The sequence below is a fragment of the Dermacentor variabilis genome, chromosome 9 (genome assembly GCF_050947875.1).
Source record: "Dermacentor variabilis isolate Ectoservices chromosome 9, ASM5094787v1, whole genome shotgun sequence".
In the NCBI taxonomy this organism is placed as follows: Eukaryota; Metazoa; Arthropoda; class Arachnida; order Ixodida; family Ixodidae; genus Dermacentor; species Dermacentor variabilis.
In genome coordinates this window covers 106,358,092-106,374,075 of record NC_134576.1, presented here as the reverse complement: position 1 = coordinate 106,374,075, position 15,984 = coordinate 106,358,092, and the positions used below count along the sequence as shown (strand labels likewise).

General features: G+C 49.3%; 2 protein-coding genes across 2 annotated transcripts; one reads left to right on the top strand and one right to left on the bottom strand.

Moving 5' to 3' along the window:
* The first annotated feature begins 3,333 nt into the window (after positions 1-3,333).
* On the top strand, positions 3,334-10,759 carry LOC142558116 (uncharacterized). Its single transcript, XM_075670274.1, has 5 exons — positions 3,334-3,462; positions 5,539-5,656; positions 7,699-7,866; positions 9,429-9,569; positions 10,477-10,759. The coding sequence occupies exons 2-5, from the start codon at positions 5,636-5,638 to the stop codon at positions 10,633-10,635; spliced, it is 489 nt and encodes a 162-aa protein (XP_075526389.1). The 5' UTR covers positions 3,334-3,462; positions 5,539-5,635; the 3' UTR covers positions 10,636-10,759.
* A 1,823-nt stretch (positions 10,760-12,582) lies between these two features.
* On the bottom strand, positions 12,583-15,227 carry LOC142558482 (solute carrier family 22 member 7-like). Its single transcript, XM_075670614.1, has 2 exons — positions 13,466-15,227; positions 12,583-12,704 (listed from the first exon to the last, which is right to left on the bottom strand). Exons 1-2 carry the CDS (start codon positions 15,225-15,227, stop codon positions 12,583-12,585), a joined length of 1,884 nt encoding a protein of 627 aa, XP_075526729.1.
* Between the last annotated feature and the right edge of the window lie 757 nt (positions 15,228-15,984).

Genomic DNA, 15,984 nt, shown 5'->3' with positions numbered 1-15,984 from the left:
CAGAGAACAACAGTAGCAAGAAGCTCGTCTCAAGGGAGAGCCGATGCTAAAGGACATTGTGCAACGTTTTTTTTTTTTTTGCAAATGTAGTTTACTTGCTCCGTGGAACCTCCGCAACACGACATTTAAGAAAGGACATTGGGACATTAAAGATGAAACAATAGCGCGTAATTGGATGAAGTTTTGTAATGCAGGCATTATTTCGTTCCTTCCGTTGTGAGACCTCACCATTTTCTCCGGATCCTGTATTTTTTTTTTTACATGACGAGTTTCTTTAGTCGCAAGGATGGCGAGCGGTCGTGTTGATAATGTTGCATTTTGGTTAGCAGCGCGATGCTCTGCATGGGAAGTAAGAGAAGTGACAGAAGAGAGCGTTCTTTCCTGTCTCTTCTTTTACTTCCCATGCAGATCATCGTCTTTGTCTTTTTTCGAGTCTACTTTCGTTGATACGCTTTTTGTACCAAAGCGCCAGGTGAGCTGATCCCGGAGATAGGGCAGTTAATAGCGGAATGTGCTTAATTATTTACTGTATTGGCGCTCGTTAAGCTGGTGCTGTTAATTTTACTTACTCCGCTACTATTCCACGCTTCTTGTGGCGTCGAGAGCTTCATACCGATATCTTTTGCGACTGGCAACAAAGTTCTAAAGTATCGAAATTCAGAGGTTACGCACCTAGATTAGCCAGATCGCCAGATAGGCCAAGAACGTATGAAGTCAGCAACGAGCAGCTTCTCTTCAATTCGCACTGCAGACGCTCGCGTCCGTGTGACGCATCGCCTTACGTCTCTCGCAGACCACTCGTACGAGTTCTTGCAGAACTGGAAGGGATACAAGTTCCTCTTCGCCATCGGCCTAGTCGAGGCTGACTTCAGAGAGACACAACGCGCACTGAGCTCCCAGAACTTCAAGGACACCGTGCGCACGATACGACAGCAGCGAGCGATGCCGCTGTACGGCTTCGGTTTCCTCAGGGATCTGCCCATCCCGAGCAGCGTGGCGCTCGCGGCGAACACGATGGGACCGCTCAGTGGAATCTATCAGGTGGGGCTTTCTGTGAGGCCGTTACGATAAGGCGTTCCTGAGAGGGACGACGCAGGTGGGGAGAGGAACAGAAGTTTAACGCTGCAATGCCGAGCCATCATTTTGAGCTAAACTGAGCATGTTACACCTCGGAATTTTAATTTACGTGCTGTGAACTTAGAGCATAGCGTATAGTAACAGTTTTAATGCGAATGCATTATGTGCACCATTACGCGAAAATCCGTCGGCGTCGGCGTGACCTAGAAATGGTACCTAAAACGACCGACGGCGCAAATAGTAAAAACACGTTAAAAAAATGCTCGGATCGATGTGCAGTTTCTCAAGCAGGCTCCTGTAAACGAAGTAAATTAATGGCTGTGGAAAGAAAATTTGGTACGCATTGGTATGGGTGAGAATCAGACCCGGTCCTCCGGGGTGCGAGACGAGCACGTATCCCCGACGCCACGGCAGCTCCACGTCTCTGACTGACTAAAGGTGTGCCTAGTGCTTGCGTCATTGCACACGTCACGCCACATCCATCTGGCTGACTGGAGGTGTGGCCTAGTGCGTGTGTCATCGGGCGCGGGACGGCGCAGCCAATGGGAAGGAGGTAGCGCCAGGTCATGGAGTTTATAAAATGAGCACGTTCATGCCGTTCAGAGGTCTACGAACGGTATAATGTTTTCCCATTGCTACGCGCAAGCAGTCTTAAGTGTGTCTGCCGAATTTCTTAGGGAGGGAGTGAGTGCGAACTTTGTATAGGTCCTGGGGAGAAAGAATAAAATCAATCCGGCGGCTCCACCCAGGTCGGGGCCGGTAGACAGAGTCTTTCGGCGACGGCCCGGGCCCTCTGGACAGCCTTGAGCTGAGCGCAGAGCTCTGTGCTTCTGAACGCTGAGTCCCTGGAGGACTGGTCAGGAAAGTCCGTGCCCGCGTTGGCAGGGCACAGCCAGAGCATGTGTTCGAAGTTGTACTCGTAGCCGCAGTGCGGGCATTCAGCAGAAAGGTCCGGATTGATCCTGCCTAGTGTCGTTGGTGTGATGTATGTTCTAGTCTGCAATTAAACACGTCGTGGTCACCACGTTTTGATGTCACTATCGGTGGTGACTGCAGTCGTTACCTTTGTCTGCGCGCACAACATTTCGGCAATCACATGCTTGTCAAGTTCAAGTTCAATTAAGTTCAAGGGCGGCAGGGCGGAGAACGTGTAGCGACTATATTTAAACCGGAATTACTTATTAAACGGGAACGTATTAACAAAGTTTTACTTGTATGATCGCTTATATTTTTTTGCAACCGTTCTATCTACGCGCCTCAATTTAGTATAGCTGTGGAGAGGGAAAAAAAGGCCATTGCTGGGTCATGCCAGCCTTGCATGCACAGATGGCGCCACTGTCGCGCCTTCAAGCATGACGCAATCGTAGAGAAACTTGGCCTTTCGCTCGCCGTTCACAGAGGCACAGATCGGCAGTACGTTTGTCGATCCGAACAGGAGTGGTCGCATTTGAAAGCGCTGACTCAGCCATAGTAGGTATAATCTAACCCAAACTTGTGCTCGTCGGGAGTCATAAGACATACAAGGGCACATTTTTTTTTTCTTCAGAAATTTGAAGCTTGCTCGGCTACGGCACTCTACGTTGAAAAAGTATGGTTCAGAAATGACGTGACTTAGCAGGCTCGGGCAGTAATACAGAGGGACATCCAACCGCTCTGATAAGGCGGGAGTGGTCCTTCTCCATAGGAAGTGCAGCGCAGAAGCCGAAACGAAGCGCTTGAGCCCCAACTATCCACAAGGGCGGCGGGCTCCAGTGGCGCAGGGCAGACTCGAGCGACACCAGCAGGGTGGGGTCATTTGTTTATCCTGTAGTGCCCAAAGGCCCTCTTGAAGACAGACGGACCCACTACGAATAGGGAGCAAGTACTATTGTAAAATTAGGCCGTAAACCCCCCCCCCTCCTTCCCTCTAGCTGCAACGTAAGTTAGGCAGGCAAACTTTATAATGCGCGAATAAATGTAACTTGTGTATTTTGCCCACGTCATTCCTGCGCCCTCGTGCCCATAGAGCCTCTGCATCATGCACAAGACGATTCACGTACCCCACCACGGCTGTGCTCCTAACACAGCCTACTGGAATTTGTTTCGTCCTTTAACCGTTTCGCACACGCGTGCAGTAACGCGAAAATGACACGCGAGCTCAAGAATGCGACATAGAAGACGGATTTCTCTTTCACCCATTTGCCGCTGCACGTCTCACGGGAGTGGTTTCGTTCACCGAGGGGTTAAAGCACTCGTGCTTTGATCTACTGTTTCGCAGGTGTTGAGCAACGCTCTGAGAAACGAGGGCGTACGTCCCAGCGAGGTCTGTAACTTCATAGCCTTCAAGCCGTCCAGTCTCACAATACGACGGGGCGTCTACGAGGGCCTTCTGAGCGCCATCAACCGGTAAGACGGCGGCGCATGTTCGAGCTGTGTTACGGCGTCGGCCGTATTCCGCACAGCTTCTACAGGATTGTTATAGATTGCAGCGTGCAAGAACGTCCGGTCGCGCCGGAAGCGTGGTGCCCGAGAATCTGGGCCCGTGAGCACAAATATTCGCCTCCACTAACGATAAATTGCAGCTTCGGGATCTGCTAGAACATTCTCTCACATGGTGTCCGGCTGCTAAGCACGAGGAAGCGGGATCGAATCCCGGCCGCGACGGCCGCATTTCGATGGGGGCGAAATGCGAAAACCACCCGTGTACTTAGATTTAGGGGCACGTTAAAGAACCCCGAGTGGCGCAAATTTCCGGAGTCCCCCACTACGGCGTGCCTCATAATCAAAGTTGTTTTGGCACGTAAAACCCCATAATTTAATTTTTTAAATCATCATCATCATCATAATCAGCAGCAGCAGCATGGTTACGCCCACTGCTGGGCAAAGGCCTCTCCCATACTACTCCGACTAGCCCGGTCGTGTACTAATTGTGGCCATGTCGTCCCTGCCACCTTCTTAATCTCATCCGCCCACCTAACTTTCTGCCGCCCCCTGCTACGCTTCCCTTCCCTTGGAATCCAGTCCGTAACCCTTAATGACCATCGGCTATCTTCCCTCCTCATTACATGTCCTGCCCATGTCCACTTCTTTTTCTTGATTTCAATTAAAATGTCATTGACTCGCGTTTGTTCCCTCACCATCGCAAGCCTGCAAAAAAAGAAAGAAAGATAAACAGTAGTTTTTTCGCGTTAATGACAAAAATTACGCCCCCCATTTTTTTTACAGCATATGGCGTCACTCCTGCTTTAATTTTTTTTCCGTGGGAAGTATCCTCTCATCACCTAGATGCCGCTAAGCACCAGAAACCGCTGGTGAACCGCCATTTTCTGCACTCGTGGGCTTTCACGAGAGCTTCGCTACCACGTACACATTTACCTTGCGATCAGAACGACTATTCGAATGTGCTAGCGGCAGGATATGATAGCGGCAGCCTTGTCCCTCGCTTTGGGAGCATGTAAGTGTTCCAGCTAACGTCAGCTAGCTGTTGAACGAAAAGAAGCAGGATTTAACAAACATGGTGCGAGATACGATCTACGATAGTTGCAGATCACGTGAGGTTCTTTAATCTGCCACCCAAGGCTTGGTGCCGAAGCGCATTTCATGTGTTAGCATTAGGAATGCCAAAACGGAAATAAGTTACATATATATATATATATATATATATATATATGAAGGTCGCTTCACCGACCGCAACTGCTGGGTAAATAAATTAAAGCTAAACGCGAAGTTCTGCTTCTCATCTTTCTAAATACGTTTGACCCATTCAAAAATCCAGTTATATATTGTAACTTACAGTGGTCTGCTCCGGACCACCATGAGTTGCATTCCTCGAAGAGGCAGGACATGTGTCGAGTAAGCTTCTGAACAAACTTTACAATGTCGTGACGTAATTTAAAGTACGGAACCGGGACCTCAAGCGGGTGCGACGTAAGGGTAACGCATTTATCTCACATTTACCTCTATATAACCACTGTTTCTTCATAAAATTCTACCCCCCCCCCCTTTTTTTTTTGAAATACGAGCGCCGTAGTCGATAATCGAACGAGTGACCTTGTTCTCAACCACTTTTTGTTTTTACGCTAGCAACAGACCCATGGTCATGGCCGTCCAGCAGCCATACAAATACAGCAGCTTCGTAGTACGACGCTGCCATCATACACAGTGTCGTCCTTATGCTTCACACTACTGTCTACGTTTGAGCGCACTGCACAAACTTGATGAAGGATCAGATGTAGTAAGCGCGAACTTGGTACATTGCAGGGGCTTTTCACCGTTCCACAAAAGAACTCTGTAACTGTCACAAGTGTCCTTTGTTTTATGCGCAGTGCTTTGTTCGTCTATTTTTTATTGCCACGAAATGTCCTGTCTGGTTGAGAAACGTACTCAATGAAGCGGTGTCAAAAGTGCGACTTTTCTATAGACCACGTCAACTAGTGTTTTTGTGTCACTAACTTGAATCGTCAATCGTTTGTTCGCTCGCAGCATCCTCACCATCAGCCTTGTTTTCATCGTCACAGTGACGGAGCAACAAACGAAGTACGTCTTACCGTCGTCGGCCTGGGGCGACGCCTGCTGGCCGATGTCGAACGAAATCAAAATGGTGGGTCACTGCGCAACGTTCCTTGTGGTGTACACAGCCTATAGCCCGCATAACAAAACCTAGAGAAAGAAATGTAAGGTTAGGAATAGCGAGGAAAAAAAAAGACGTCGACGACAGGGACAGGACGGGAAGTTTACTTCAAACTGCCATGAATCTACTCAGAAGTTGTAAGTCTGCACTTGTCCTGTCCTTCTGGTCGGTGTCCTGTTTGCGATAATCTTAAGCCAAAATTATGTACCAACTGGCTTTGCAGCGTGTATTGGTAAGGCCAGGAAGTAGCCAAGCGTGATCAAATAAACGATTGCAGAACTCCTGGCTTTGGCACCTGAGACATTTACGGCGCTTAGATGAAGGACCCAGAAAAGACGAGAGGACAATAGAGACACAGTATCATGGAAAAAAGACTAGCACTATTCATGTTTTCTCGTGTTTTCCGTGTTCTTCTATAGGGTGTTTTTTATTTCTCCCAAGCGTTGTGTCTGAGATGGTCTGAACTCCAATTAGCCCAGTTTTCCTCTTTTTTTGTAGCTTTGCCAGTTTTCTACACCGTCTTGGGTACGTTGATGCGGGCAGTAATGAAGAACTGCCTGTTGAGTTGAATTTGTTGAGAAGCAGCTGCATCTTAATGTACAGCTATGGAGACTTGTTGTGGTTTTAGTCATACTACTGCTCAACCAGACAAGCTCAATGTTTATGTCGAGGCCCCGAGATACTCGTTAGCTTATTGAATTTGATGCTGGTATTGGGTATTGTAATAATAGTCATCGTAATAATAATTCTAATATAATAAAGAAGTTCCCAGTTCGTGCAATGTAACCATGCTTGCTGTCCTGGCACTTGTAGGAAAAGGGCGATACCGTGAGCGTGGCACACATAGCGCTCAGGAAAAGATACACGACGCTTTTCTCGAGGTACTGGGTCAAGGCAGCTGCCGCGAGTTATTTTTTTAACGTTTAGTGGTAGTATTATTGGTGAATGTTGAAGGTGTACGCATGGCACAGATAAACAATGCAGGACACAGACGTCGCCAAACAAGTGCGCGTGTCCTGTCCTATACGTTTTTCAGCGTCCTATCATAAATAAGCAAAACATATTCTACGGCTTCGAGAAAACGGCCTAGTTACAATAGGTTGACATTTCCCCTTGATTAAGATCTAGACGAAACTCCTTCCTAAATGAACTAGACGCGTCGGGAACATGCAGAGATCGATCAAGTGTGCCTCCAAGCGGTTGCATTCAACCTTCAAATGGTGTATTTTGGTCTATCGCCTAAAGTAGATTGGCGGAAAAGTTAACGAGAAACAGGAAATGGTCATTGTGATATACCTGATAGGCTTAGTCCTCCGCGAAATCGCTGTAGTAGGCATGTAAATAGATCAACCGTTTAGCCTACTGCTGTCGCATAGTGTGTAGAGCGTAGAATCAAGTTACTGATGTAGCGAAGGGTTAGGCCTTTAGAGCATTCTGCATCGCCAACGCATTATCAACACTAATGCTTTGGCGGCGTCTGTCCACGTGGTAATGACAAAAGTTTCTACGCTCGGTGCCGTCTCGCTGGGCATAGCAGCGTCGATACAAACAGTTAATTTCAATATTAAGTACAAAACATCTCTAATCCGTCGTCCTCAGATTGATATAGGACAAAGGAATGGTCGATTTGACCTTCCTTTTTTTTTTGCTTTTACAACAAAAAACAAGCAGCAAGGGCGCATTGGAATCGAAGCGGGTGATGCAGGCATAGCCTGCCGCTGCCATGTTCCTACACACTCATACTAATTTGCCGCTGTAGGGAGCGGTATGAGACACAAATGCATAGTATGTCCAATGTGTCACGTATCAGGCAAAGCTAAAGCCCTTTATTGTCGTAATGTGAAGAACTTCATGCCGATGACGTGTTGAGGCAGTGTCGGCAGAGCCTGCCTCAAACGACTGAAGATCTGTTTCATTTTTATTTAGCTTGAGTGTTGCAGCTGTAGTGTATACGCAATAAGAGTCTGCAGGATGGAACAGTGGTTATAATTTTTTCTCTTATTTCGTCTCAGATGGACGCCGTAGATCTGATAGCCAGCGTCTCGGCGCCGAAGGTAAACTTCACCTTGACGCTAAGTCTACGTATTGACACATTCGCTCACGTGCGAATGTCTGACATAGGCACTGGTGACATCGGGCTCGTCCCCTCCTCCAATCACTCGACTGGCTATTACGACAAGGTAAGTGCAAGTAGTAAACAAGAAACGTTTTCGAGGTCTACGCAAAGTTCAGACCTTTGGCAGCCGGAAGCCTTCCTCTTTTGCGTCCTTGCTAGTTTCGTTTCATAAGCTTCCAAATTTCATCGCTAAGATCACAGATACGGCGGTGGAGTGACTCGATGAGTATCCGTGCATTGCGCTTCAACGAAGGTGACATTAAAACCTGAGTAGAATTGAAAATACTATCCGAATGCCAGAACGCTATAAGACTCAGAAGGCTGGAAATAAGCATGGGTTGGCTAGATTTGCTGCAAAAAACGCAAAGAGGAACATTTCCAACACTTTTAGTGCATCTGCGCTGTCAATATCAGCAGATACGTTAGTTAGATACGATACGTTAGACACGAAAGACCACTGGAATGCCTCCTAAGGTATGAGACGCACTCTTTCGCGGATGCCGTAGTCTTCATCTAGGTCACTGACACAAGCAGAAGTGTGCATAAAGGCTGTTAAACACTTCAACTCCCTAAAGCAGCCGAACGCGTTTTCTTTGTGGCAGCCCATTAAGAATTTTATCACTACGGGCCTAACAACTTGGCGACACCTCTTCCTGCGGCTTGCATCAGATGAGCGCGAGGTCTACTCGATTGCAGCAAAGTTTCATTGCAACATCTCTGCTCTCTTGCCTGTAGCGATCGGTTTAAAGACACCGGCGGGCTTTCGTTCGAGAAACGTTCATGATTCCGCGGCGTAATACCAGCCCTGCGCGTCCCCATTTGGTACCAAAACAGTTAACTCAACCAAAAGAGGATTCGACTTCGCTATAGAAGTGTCCTTAAAATATTAGCACACGTACGCGTTTTGCTTTTTTTCACGCTGACCGCTTTTCACCGAATTGCCACTGTCGTCGATTGTGGCTCGGTGCAACACGCGCCTACGCGAGAGCAAAATCCTTGAACGTTGTCGCGGATCCTCAAGCGCAATCAGCGCGACAGTGTCAATCGTCTCATCAATATACCGCGCGCGATGCGAATGCTTTTGTACATTTCCGAATGTAGGCGAGCCCGAGAAGTTGTTCAGGAATGTGATGCACGTAAAAATGGCGGCTTGACTGGACCCCCGAAGCTATGTCCCCGTTTGACAAATGTTATTGCCTGCAAGTGCTCTTTGCCATTGCCTGACCACCTTCGCTAATATGTCCGGTATAAGGATTAGCTGAAGTTTTCTCTTACGAACAATTGTAGCGTAAGAGATGTTCTTTTTGTGTGGATACGGGTCCAGATTCGACGACCATTGACCATGCTTTCCGCTACCACTGTATTTCAGTGCTGCTACTCTCCTCGAGAGTACAAGCTTACCCAATAATGATTTAGATTGTTCGCACACTTTTGCAGTGCCTCATTCGCTGCTTTTATTTCGTCACAGCTTATGAGGGATGCAGAGCATAAACATAAAAATTGCATAAGACTGAGCCTGTGACCTTTTATTTTTTGGGGAACTAATATTGCGTAGGTTGAACGCTTACTGTGTTGGTAAAGGACTCTGGCCCTGAATAGCATCTGTAGCGGCATTCTGTGTTTCAGGAATGCAAAGACTTCTTCCAGCACGACTCGAGAGGCACATCTGCAGTGTATTTCGGTGGAGGTGACTGTATGTTTGCCCCGAAGCACGGCAGCCACCACAGCGTGGTGTCCTTCGAAACGCCAGAGACGGTGCGACACAAGGTAAGCAGGCATTCGCGGCGCGTCTTCGCTGTGCTTAAGCAGCTGGACGCGGGCACCATTGCACCGTCGACGGTGACTGAAACGTCGCTGTGTATTCAACATCACTTAAAAGACAAAGGTCCTCTTTCAGGCACTTTGCAGCAACCCTTGGGAATGAAACTCTCACAAATGCTGTCATCCTCAGAATTCGGCCCAAGCTTAATATGGTTTTCGAAGTCAGCGGCTAAAATTTGTGACTTGCAATGTGTGCTATAGAATAATTTGTTTATAAGTTGATTAGCGAACGTTTATTATTATTTAAATATTTATTTTGATTTCTCGTGCAAAAAACGCCCACCTCTGAGAGTAAACCAGCTCAACCATTAGAATTGTGCTACACGCCACCAAGGATTTAAAAAAAGAAGCTTATGTTAACGCTTAAAACAATAACACCCCGTAAATTTTCCTGTTGCTATAATTTGTTCATGTTTACAAATGCGCGTGAAGCATGAGTCGCGGGGGATGGGAAGAATGATCTTTTTTTTTTGGCATACACCGTCTTGTAGTATCGTAAAGCATTCAATTTCCATGTTTGGCTGCGAACCGCTTCCTTATTAAATTCCAAATGCAGACTTTCTTGCACTGTCCTTTCCGCGTCATCTGTGTAATCTAAATGTTTTTGTTTTTTTAGACACAGCGTTAGCTGAATACAGTGCACATTCTGATTCCGATCGGGCTTTGTTTCGATTTGAATACTGTGGCATGCGTAGTTAACAAAGTTTAATAGCTTCCTCGTGTCATGTAAAGGCTATCGCTGGGCGAAAACTCGATTCTTGAGGGCATTGTTTCTTCAAGCAAGCGACCCTACGACATCAGTCGTTCGGACAAACAGGGGTCCCGACTGGTGCGCGCACTTCACTCTTTGCAGATGGTCGCCGCCTACCACCGCTTGGGCTACGCGAAAACCAGCCAGTACGTCATAGGATGGAGCGTTTACAACGTCACACACGGAATGGCGCCTCAATCGTGCAACGGTACCAACAACCGCATCAATGAAATCCGCAAAGTGATCGACGACAACAAATAACCGGCGCCCGGGCACTTCTTCGGTCGGCTTTGGGATTTTGTGCTTCAGAAAGCGGCTGCCTGGCCACGGCTTCAACGAGGGACAGTTTCAAAAGCTGTCGCCCAAGGTTGTCGGGACTAGCAACTAGCTTTCAGCCAAAAGCAGCTTCTAAAAAGAACACCGCATCTCCTTAGGAGAGCAGACGACTTGTTTTACGTCCTTGGTTCGACGTCTATACGGTTATAATTCAGCGTCAGTAAACAAATATCAACACACGCGCCAATAAAATCCTAAGAAATGTGTTCACTTCGCTGTGAGAAGTAACGTGCTCGGTGTCCGCTACGGAAGCCTTCTTCCGGTGGAGGTGGTTTGCAAAAACGACCATCTACCGCGCATTGGGCGCATGTAAAAGGACCTCATCCGGGAAAAATTATTCTAGAGTCCCTTAATACGGCATATCTCGACCAGATCATGATTTTGCCTTCACTTTGATCAGCCAGAATTCAGTGGCATCCTCTAAGATCCCTCTATTCAATTACATGAACGAACGAACGAGCTTTATCTACTCCCTTAACGCTCTCTGTGTAGAAAGATCAGTCCCACTGTACGATGTCAACCGTTAACGAACGAACGCATTTAGACTAAGCGCCATCAATGTATCTTGCACTTGATTCGTGCCAGAACAAGGCTTACTGGTATTATCCACGCTGTCGTCCAAGAAACGCTGCTATAGGCACCCTGCAGCGCAGCTAGCACGCGACTGCTGCACTATCTACGCGGGAAACTTTTGGGGACGCTCGGATCCTCGACTCTCACGCGTCCCTGGGCGTTGATTTCCCCGCATGGCTCTCGTTCCTGTATGCCGGCTTCTTCGCGTAGCTAAGCCCCGGCGGCGGTCGGTGTGGTTGCAGCATATTACGAGAGATGGCGCGAGTGTTGCACTGCTAACGCCACCTGACGGAGGGGTTACTGGGGCGCGAAAGGGAGCAGGCTTGGCGTCGCAGGTCTGGCTTGGCGTCGGTGAGCGGCTCGGGCGTCTCGCGCGCTCGCCCACCGTTCGCGCCACCGTCCTGCGAAAGGCTTAGGCGCAGGACACTGGAATGAACGAACACGATCGTTCGAACGCGCCACCGTTCGCGTGAACGTACACGAAAACGATTAGGCGTTAGTGTCCAGCATGGAGGCACAAATGTTTGCTCGCTATCCGGTCGCGATGAGTTGGACATTCTGGATTTGTCGCGCGACCACTGGTGTTTTCTATGGGTAATAATTAGGCTGGCTAGATTAGTGTACAAAAGGCGCAGTAAATGACCTTGCGATTGTTTCCACTACTCTGGTGTCGTTCATTTGTCCCAAGACACCCCACAAACTTACCGTGGGAGGCCAGCGGCCATTTGTCAATATGTGCTTTGCTCTGAAGCTTTTCAGAGTTGACAGCAGCGCCAGAACACACAGCCTAACGTATGGCGGAAGCAAAACTGGAGAGATGCTGTATACATTTGCCGTGGCACTTTTGATCGCTTATCACGAGGCAAGACTGTCCGAGTAGTGAAAATGTGCAAGTGTGCATGCTCTTCGTATGACTGCACACGTTCGCGATCAATATCCGAAGCACGGACAATTGTGAGCTTGATCTCGTCAAAGCGCAGTGCACAACACTCAGACGAGTGATGAAAAGTGAGCCACTGCCGTTTGGCATAGTCTATCATTTTCATCGCCTGTCTAGCAACCGGTGTCGGCGATATGAGGGCGAAAAATGGAAGCGTCTAGCACGCTCATAACAGTTCACAGTGCCTAATGGCGAATGGGCAGGTACCAGCTCCAAAACATGAAAACATGTTCTTTGATTGTTTCTGTGTTATAGTCTGTGTTAAAAGGCCGTGGGTTAAGTAACTCGTGCGTCTATGCTCGTGACCCTGAGACAACGCATTGCGATGAACGTCAAGCACGACGCAGCTAACTGCGTAGTCAGCTGCGTCGTGCTTGACGTTCATCAGCTGCGTCGTGCTTGACGTTCATCGCAATGCGCATCTCGATACGCACCTCGACGCACCTCGACACTGCATGAATGGCGCGTATCATGGTCATCGCTACGAAACAGCTCACACAGGTGAGATTTATAAAGTTGAACTTCATAAGATGGACAGTGACTTAAATCGATGGCTGGATTTAGCAGCGTACCTTCACGATTTGGACAGTTTAAACTGGCTGAAGTAAAACATTTGTTGGGCTAGTTGGTTCATGCTTGAAGTAGTAAGGACAAGGCATGCTTTTTTGACAATATCTGCAGTCATGCGAACGAGTATTGGTTATGAAAATCAATAAGTAACGGTTGTCCACTGCTTACACTATGCTAGTGACTTATTTACTAATAACGTTTTCAAACAGCAGCTTTATTTTAATCGAATTTCATCGCCATTTCTTGCCGCCAAATGCAGTTTGCACTTCTGGTACAGAAAGTTAGAGATCATCTAACGGGCCCTTTTAAATTATGCGCCAGTTGATTCAAAGTGAAGACTTCGTTACGACAAGCCCTCACGCATTTCAAAGAGACCTTCCATGCAACGAGCAACGACGGATTTAGTAAAGCTATATTTGTGGCACGTTAGGAGCCAGTCCGTAAGCAAGACCCCCGAAAAATATTGGGCACATTTACTAATAACAGAAGAGGCCATCAACGTTGACAGCAATGGGCAGAAATTTTCCTATTGTCATTGTTAGTGTGGCGCGCGTTTGGATGCCACGTCACTCATCGTCCCAGCACGTATTTTTTTACTGGGGCTTTGTTTCTTGCGCGAGCGGGAGACACCCCGGCGCGTTCTGGTCTTCGTGTCAATCGCAAACGACTTGCCAGTCGCATCATGGCTGCCACCGCCATTTCTATGCACTTGCGAGGGACTCGGGCAGCTTTTCTCGACTTCCGGCAACGCAGCCTTGGATTCCGTCACAGCTTGAGGCTGCTGCACCGGGAAAGTCGTTTCGTCCTTCGGCTGAACACCACGCGTCGTGTACCTGCCATAGCTCGACTCCGGCAGCCATAGGACGATGATGAAGCTAGCGAACATCAAGAAGCCAAGAATGGCGAAGGTCAGATCTTCGCGTCCAGAGTGTCGCAAGAGCTCCAGCCCGGAAGCCACCATGGCGCCCACGCGGCCAAACGCGTACGCGACGCACATTACCACGCAGCGGACGGCCGTCGGGGATATTTCGGCAATGAAAAGGTAGGTGGCTTGAATGGCCACGATGGCGCAGTCCCTCGCGATGATCAATAGGACGTCGGAGAGTAGAGGGGCACCTGCGTCAACAGCCACGCCTCGCGCGGTGCAGATGCAGCCCAAGACCGGCAGCAGGACCATGAGGAACTGCTTTCGTCCAAACGTGGTCATGGCGAGGTACATTACCGCGTAGCTGGGCAGCGACAGGCATACGAAGGCCACCTTCATCCCGGGTGATTCGTGGTGAATTCTCACCCACGAGGTGACGTAGAAGGCGAGCATGATGGAGAAGTCGATGCAGCACACTATGGCCGCCCTGGTGCGCACGGTGCCGGGAGTGACGAGGCTGACCAGCGATATCCGCGCGTCGCTCTGCTGGCCATTGCCAAGCTGGGCGAGCAGCCGGTGCACGGAGTCTAGTGCCCTCTGTGGTTCGACGCCGTTGATAACCGCGGCTCGCATCATGACGGCCTCGGCACTCTGCACACGCGAGTGGGTGAGAAGCCACACCGGCGACTCAAATATGAAGTAGAGACCGGGGAGCAGCGCGAATGTGGGCGACAGAGCAACTGCGCGGGCCACGGACCACGGCAGGCGGAGCGCTGTCAGCACGAGGAATAACATGTCCGTCGCGGCGACGCCAACGAAGGCCGTCACGCTAATGTACAGGGCTCGATAGCTGAGCGGCGTCACCTCGAACAACAGTATGAGAGTGAGCACGAAGACACTGCTGACGCAGGCGGAGTTGCCGAAGCACGTGGCCAGATACGCAGGGTAGGAGTTGGTGCAGCAGCTCAACACCGTCGTGGCGACCAATGTGAGAACGGCCGCCTTGATGACGGGCTGGCGGCCGACGGCGTCCGCAACGCATCCGGCCACGGGAACCACGACCAGAGCTCCGCACATGTAGACGGTGTTGCCCAGGACCAGGAGCCAGCGCCGGTGGCACACAATGTTCCAGAAGCTACGCGCCGTAGTCGCGGCTCTATCCTGGTCGTAGTCCCAGGCTGCACAGGGGATTTCTTTGACGGTCGTGTCATTGGCCGTGGCGCCTGCGAGAGAGTAGAAGAAGCAGTGGCTGTAGCGGCCCTCCGCGTCGGCAGGTATGCCGATGCTCTTCCATTCCTGGACTGAAAGATTGAGGAACGCGGCCGGGGGCTTGCACCAGTGGTCCACGGGGCCCGTGATGAGGACGAAAGCGTTAGAGTGGCACTCCAAGGACACCACTGCAGCGATGCAGAAAAACAGAGTGCGCCGCTGATATCTGCCATGACCGTAAGGCGCGTGGCAGTGGTACTGGAGGGGCTCTTCGCTGCTGGAGGGCGTGTCTTGAGGTCGGCTAGTTGCGTTGGACCATCGGCTCCAGGTGTTCTGCGTAGGTGCCACGACGGAAGGCATGGTAGCAGGGAAGCCTGCGGGCGATGTTTAATCGCACATATGTTATTCCCGTTAAAGGGAGCACCAAGCAAAATATCATAAGGCACTGCGGTGCGCGAACCCTTCGCGACATAAGCTTCTTCTGCTTTTTCCTGGAGCAGCTCGCGGGAAACATTGAGTGGCAAAGGCGGCGTGCTTAATCAGAATATATTTTTTCCCCTATATGACGGGAAACTGACGTGCAAATTCGTAAAACAATTTTTTGAACTGTTCTTATGCGGTTACCTGCGTGTGAAGTCGTAAGATAGACAGCTGTGGCATGTACTGCGAGTTGTTTCTCAGTGCCAGTAGACCGATTTCGCAAGTTTGGCCTACGGCACCACTACCATAGAGAACGCTGGTAGTAGTGATCCTTGGAGGGCTGAAAGATAACTGTGGTATGAAGCATATTGAGCGAGATTAAATGAAAAGTCTGTATTAGGAAAGAACAGGCCTGGTCTGCAGCCTGAATGGGAAGCGGGGTGTTATGGGGAGGGGGGGAGACGGGGGGAACGGGTGAGAGGCGTATTGGAGCTCCCCTCAGATCCGTTTTATGAAGGTCGTATTCGCAAGCAAACTCTCACGGGCAGAGCAGTGTTTCCTTGGAGCTCCTGAGGTTGTGAGTATGTAGGCATGCGCCAACACAGGCATCGTCATCATTATCATAATAAACGTGACAGAGCCTTCACAAGGAAGAAGGCTTGGAATCACTCCTCCAGTGTGGTGTCCTTCAAGGAAT

Coding starts and splice junctions, on each gene's coding strand:
- LOC142558482 (XM_075670614.1), bottom strand. CDS start 15,227: ATGCCTTCCGTCGTGGCACCTACGCAGAACACCTGGAGCCGATGGTCC. Junction 12,705..13,465: donor TGGCAGCCATGATGCGACTG/GCAAGTCGTTTG, acceptor GCTGTTTCGTAG/CGATGACCATGATACGCGCC.
- LOC142558116 (XM_075670274.1), top strand. CDS start 5,636: ATGTCGAACGAAATCAAAATG. Junction 5,657..7,698: donor TGTCGAACGAAATCAAAATG/GTGGGTCACTGC, acceptor ATTTCGTCTCAG/ATGGACGCCGTAGATCTGAT. Junction 9,570..10,476: donor CAGAGACGGTGCGACACAAG/GTAAGCAGGCAT, acceptor CACTCTTTGCAG/ATGGTCGCCGCCTACCACCG.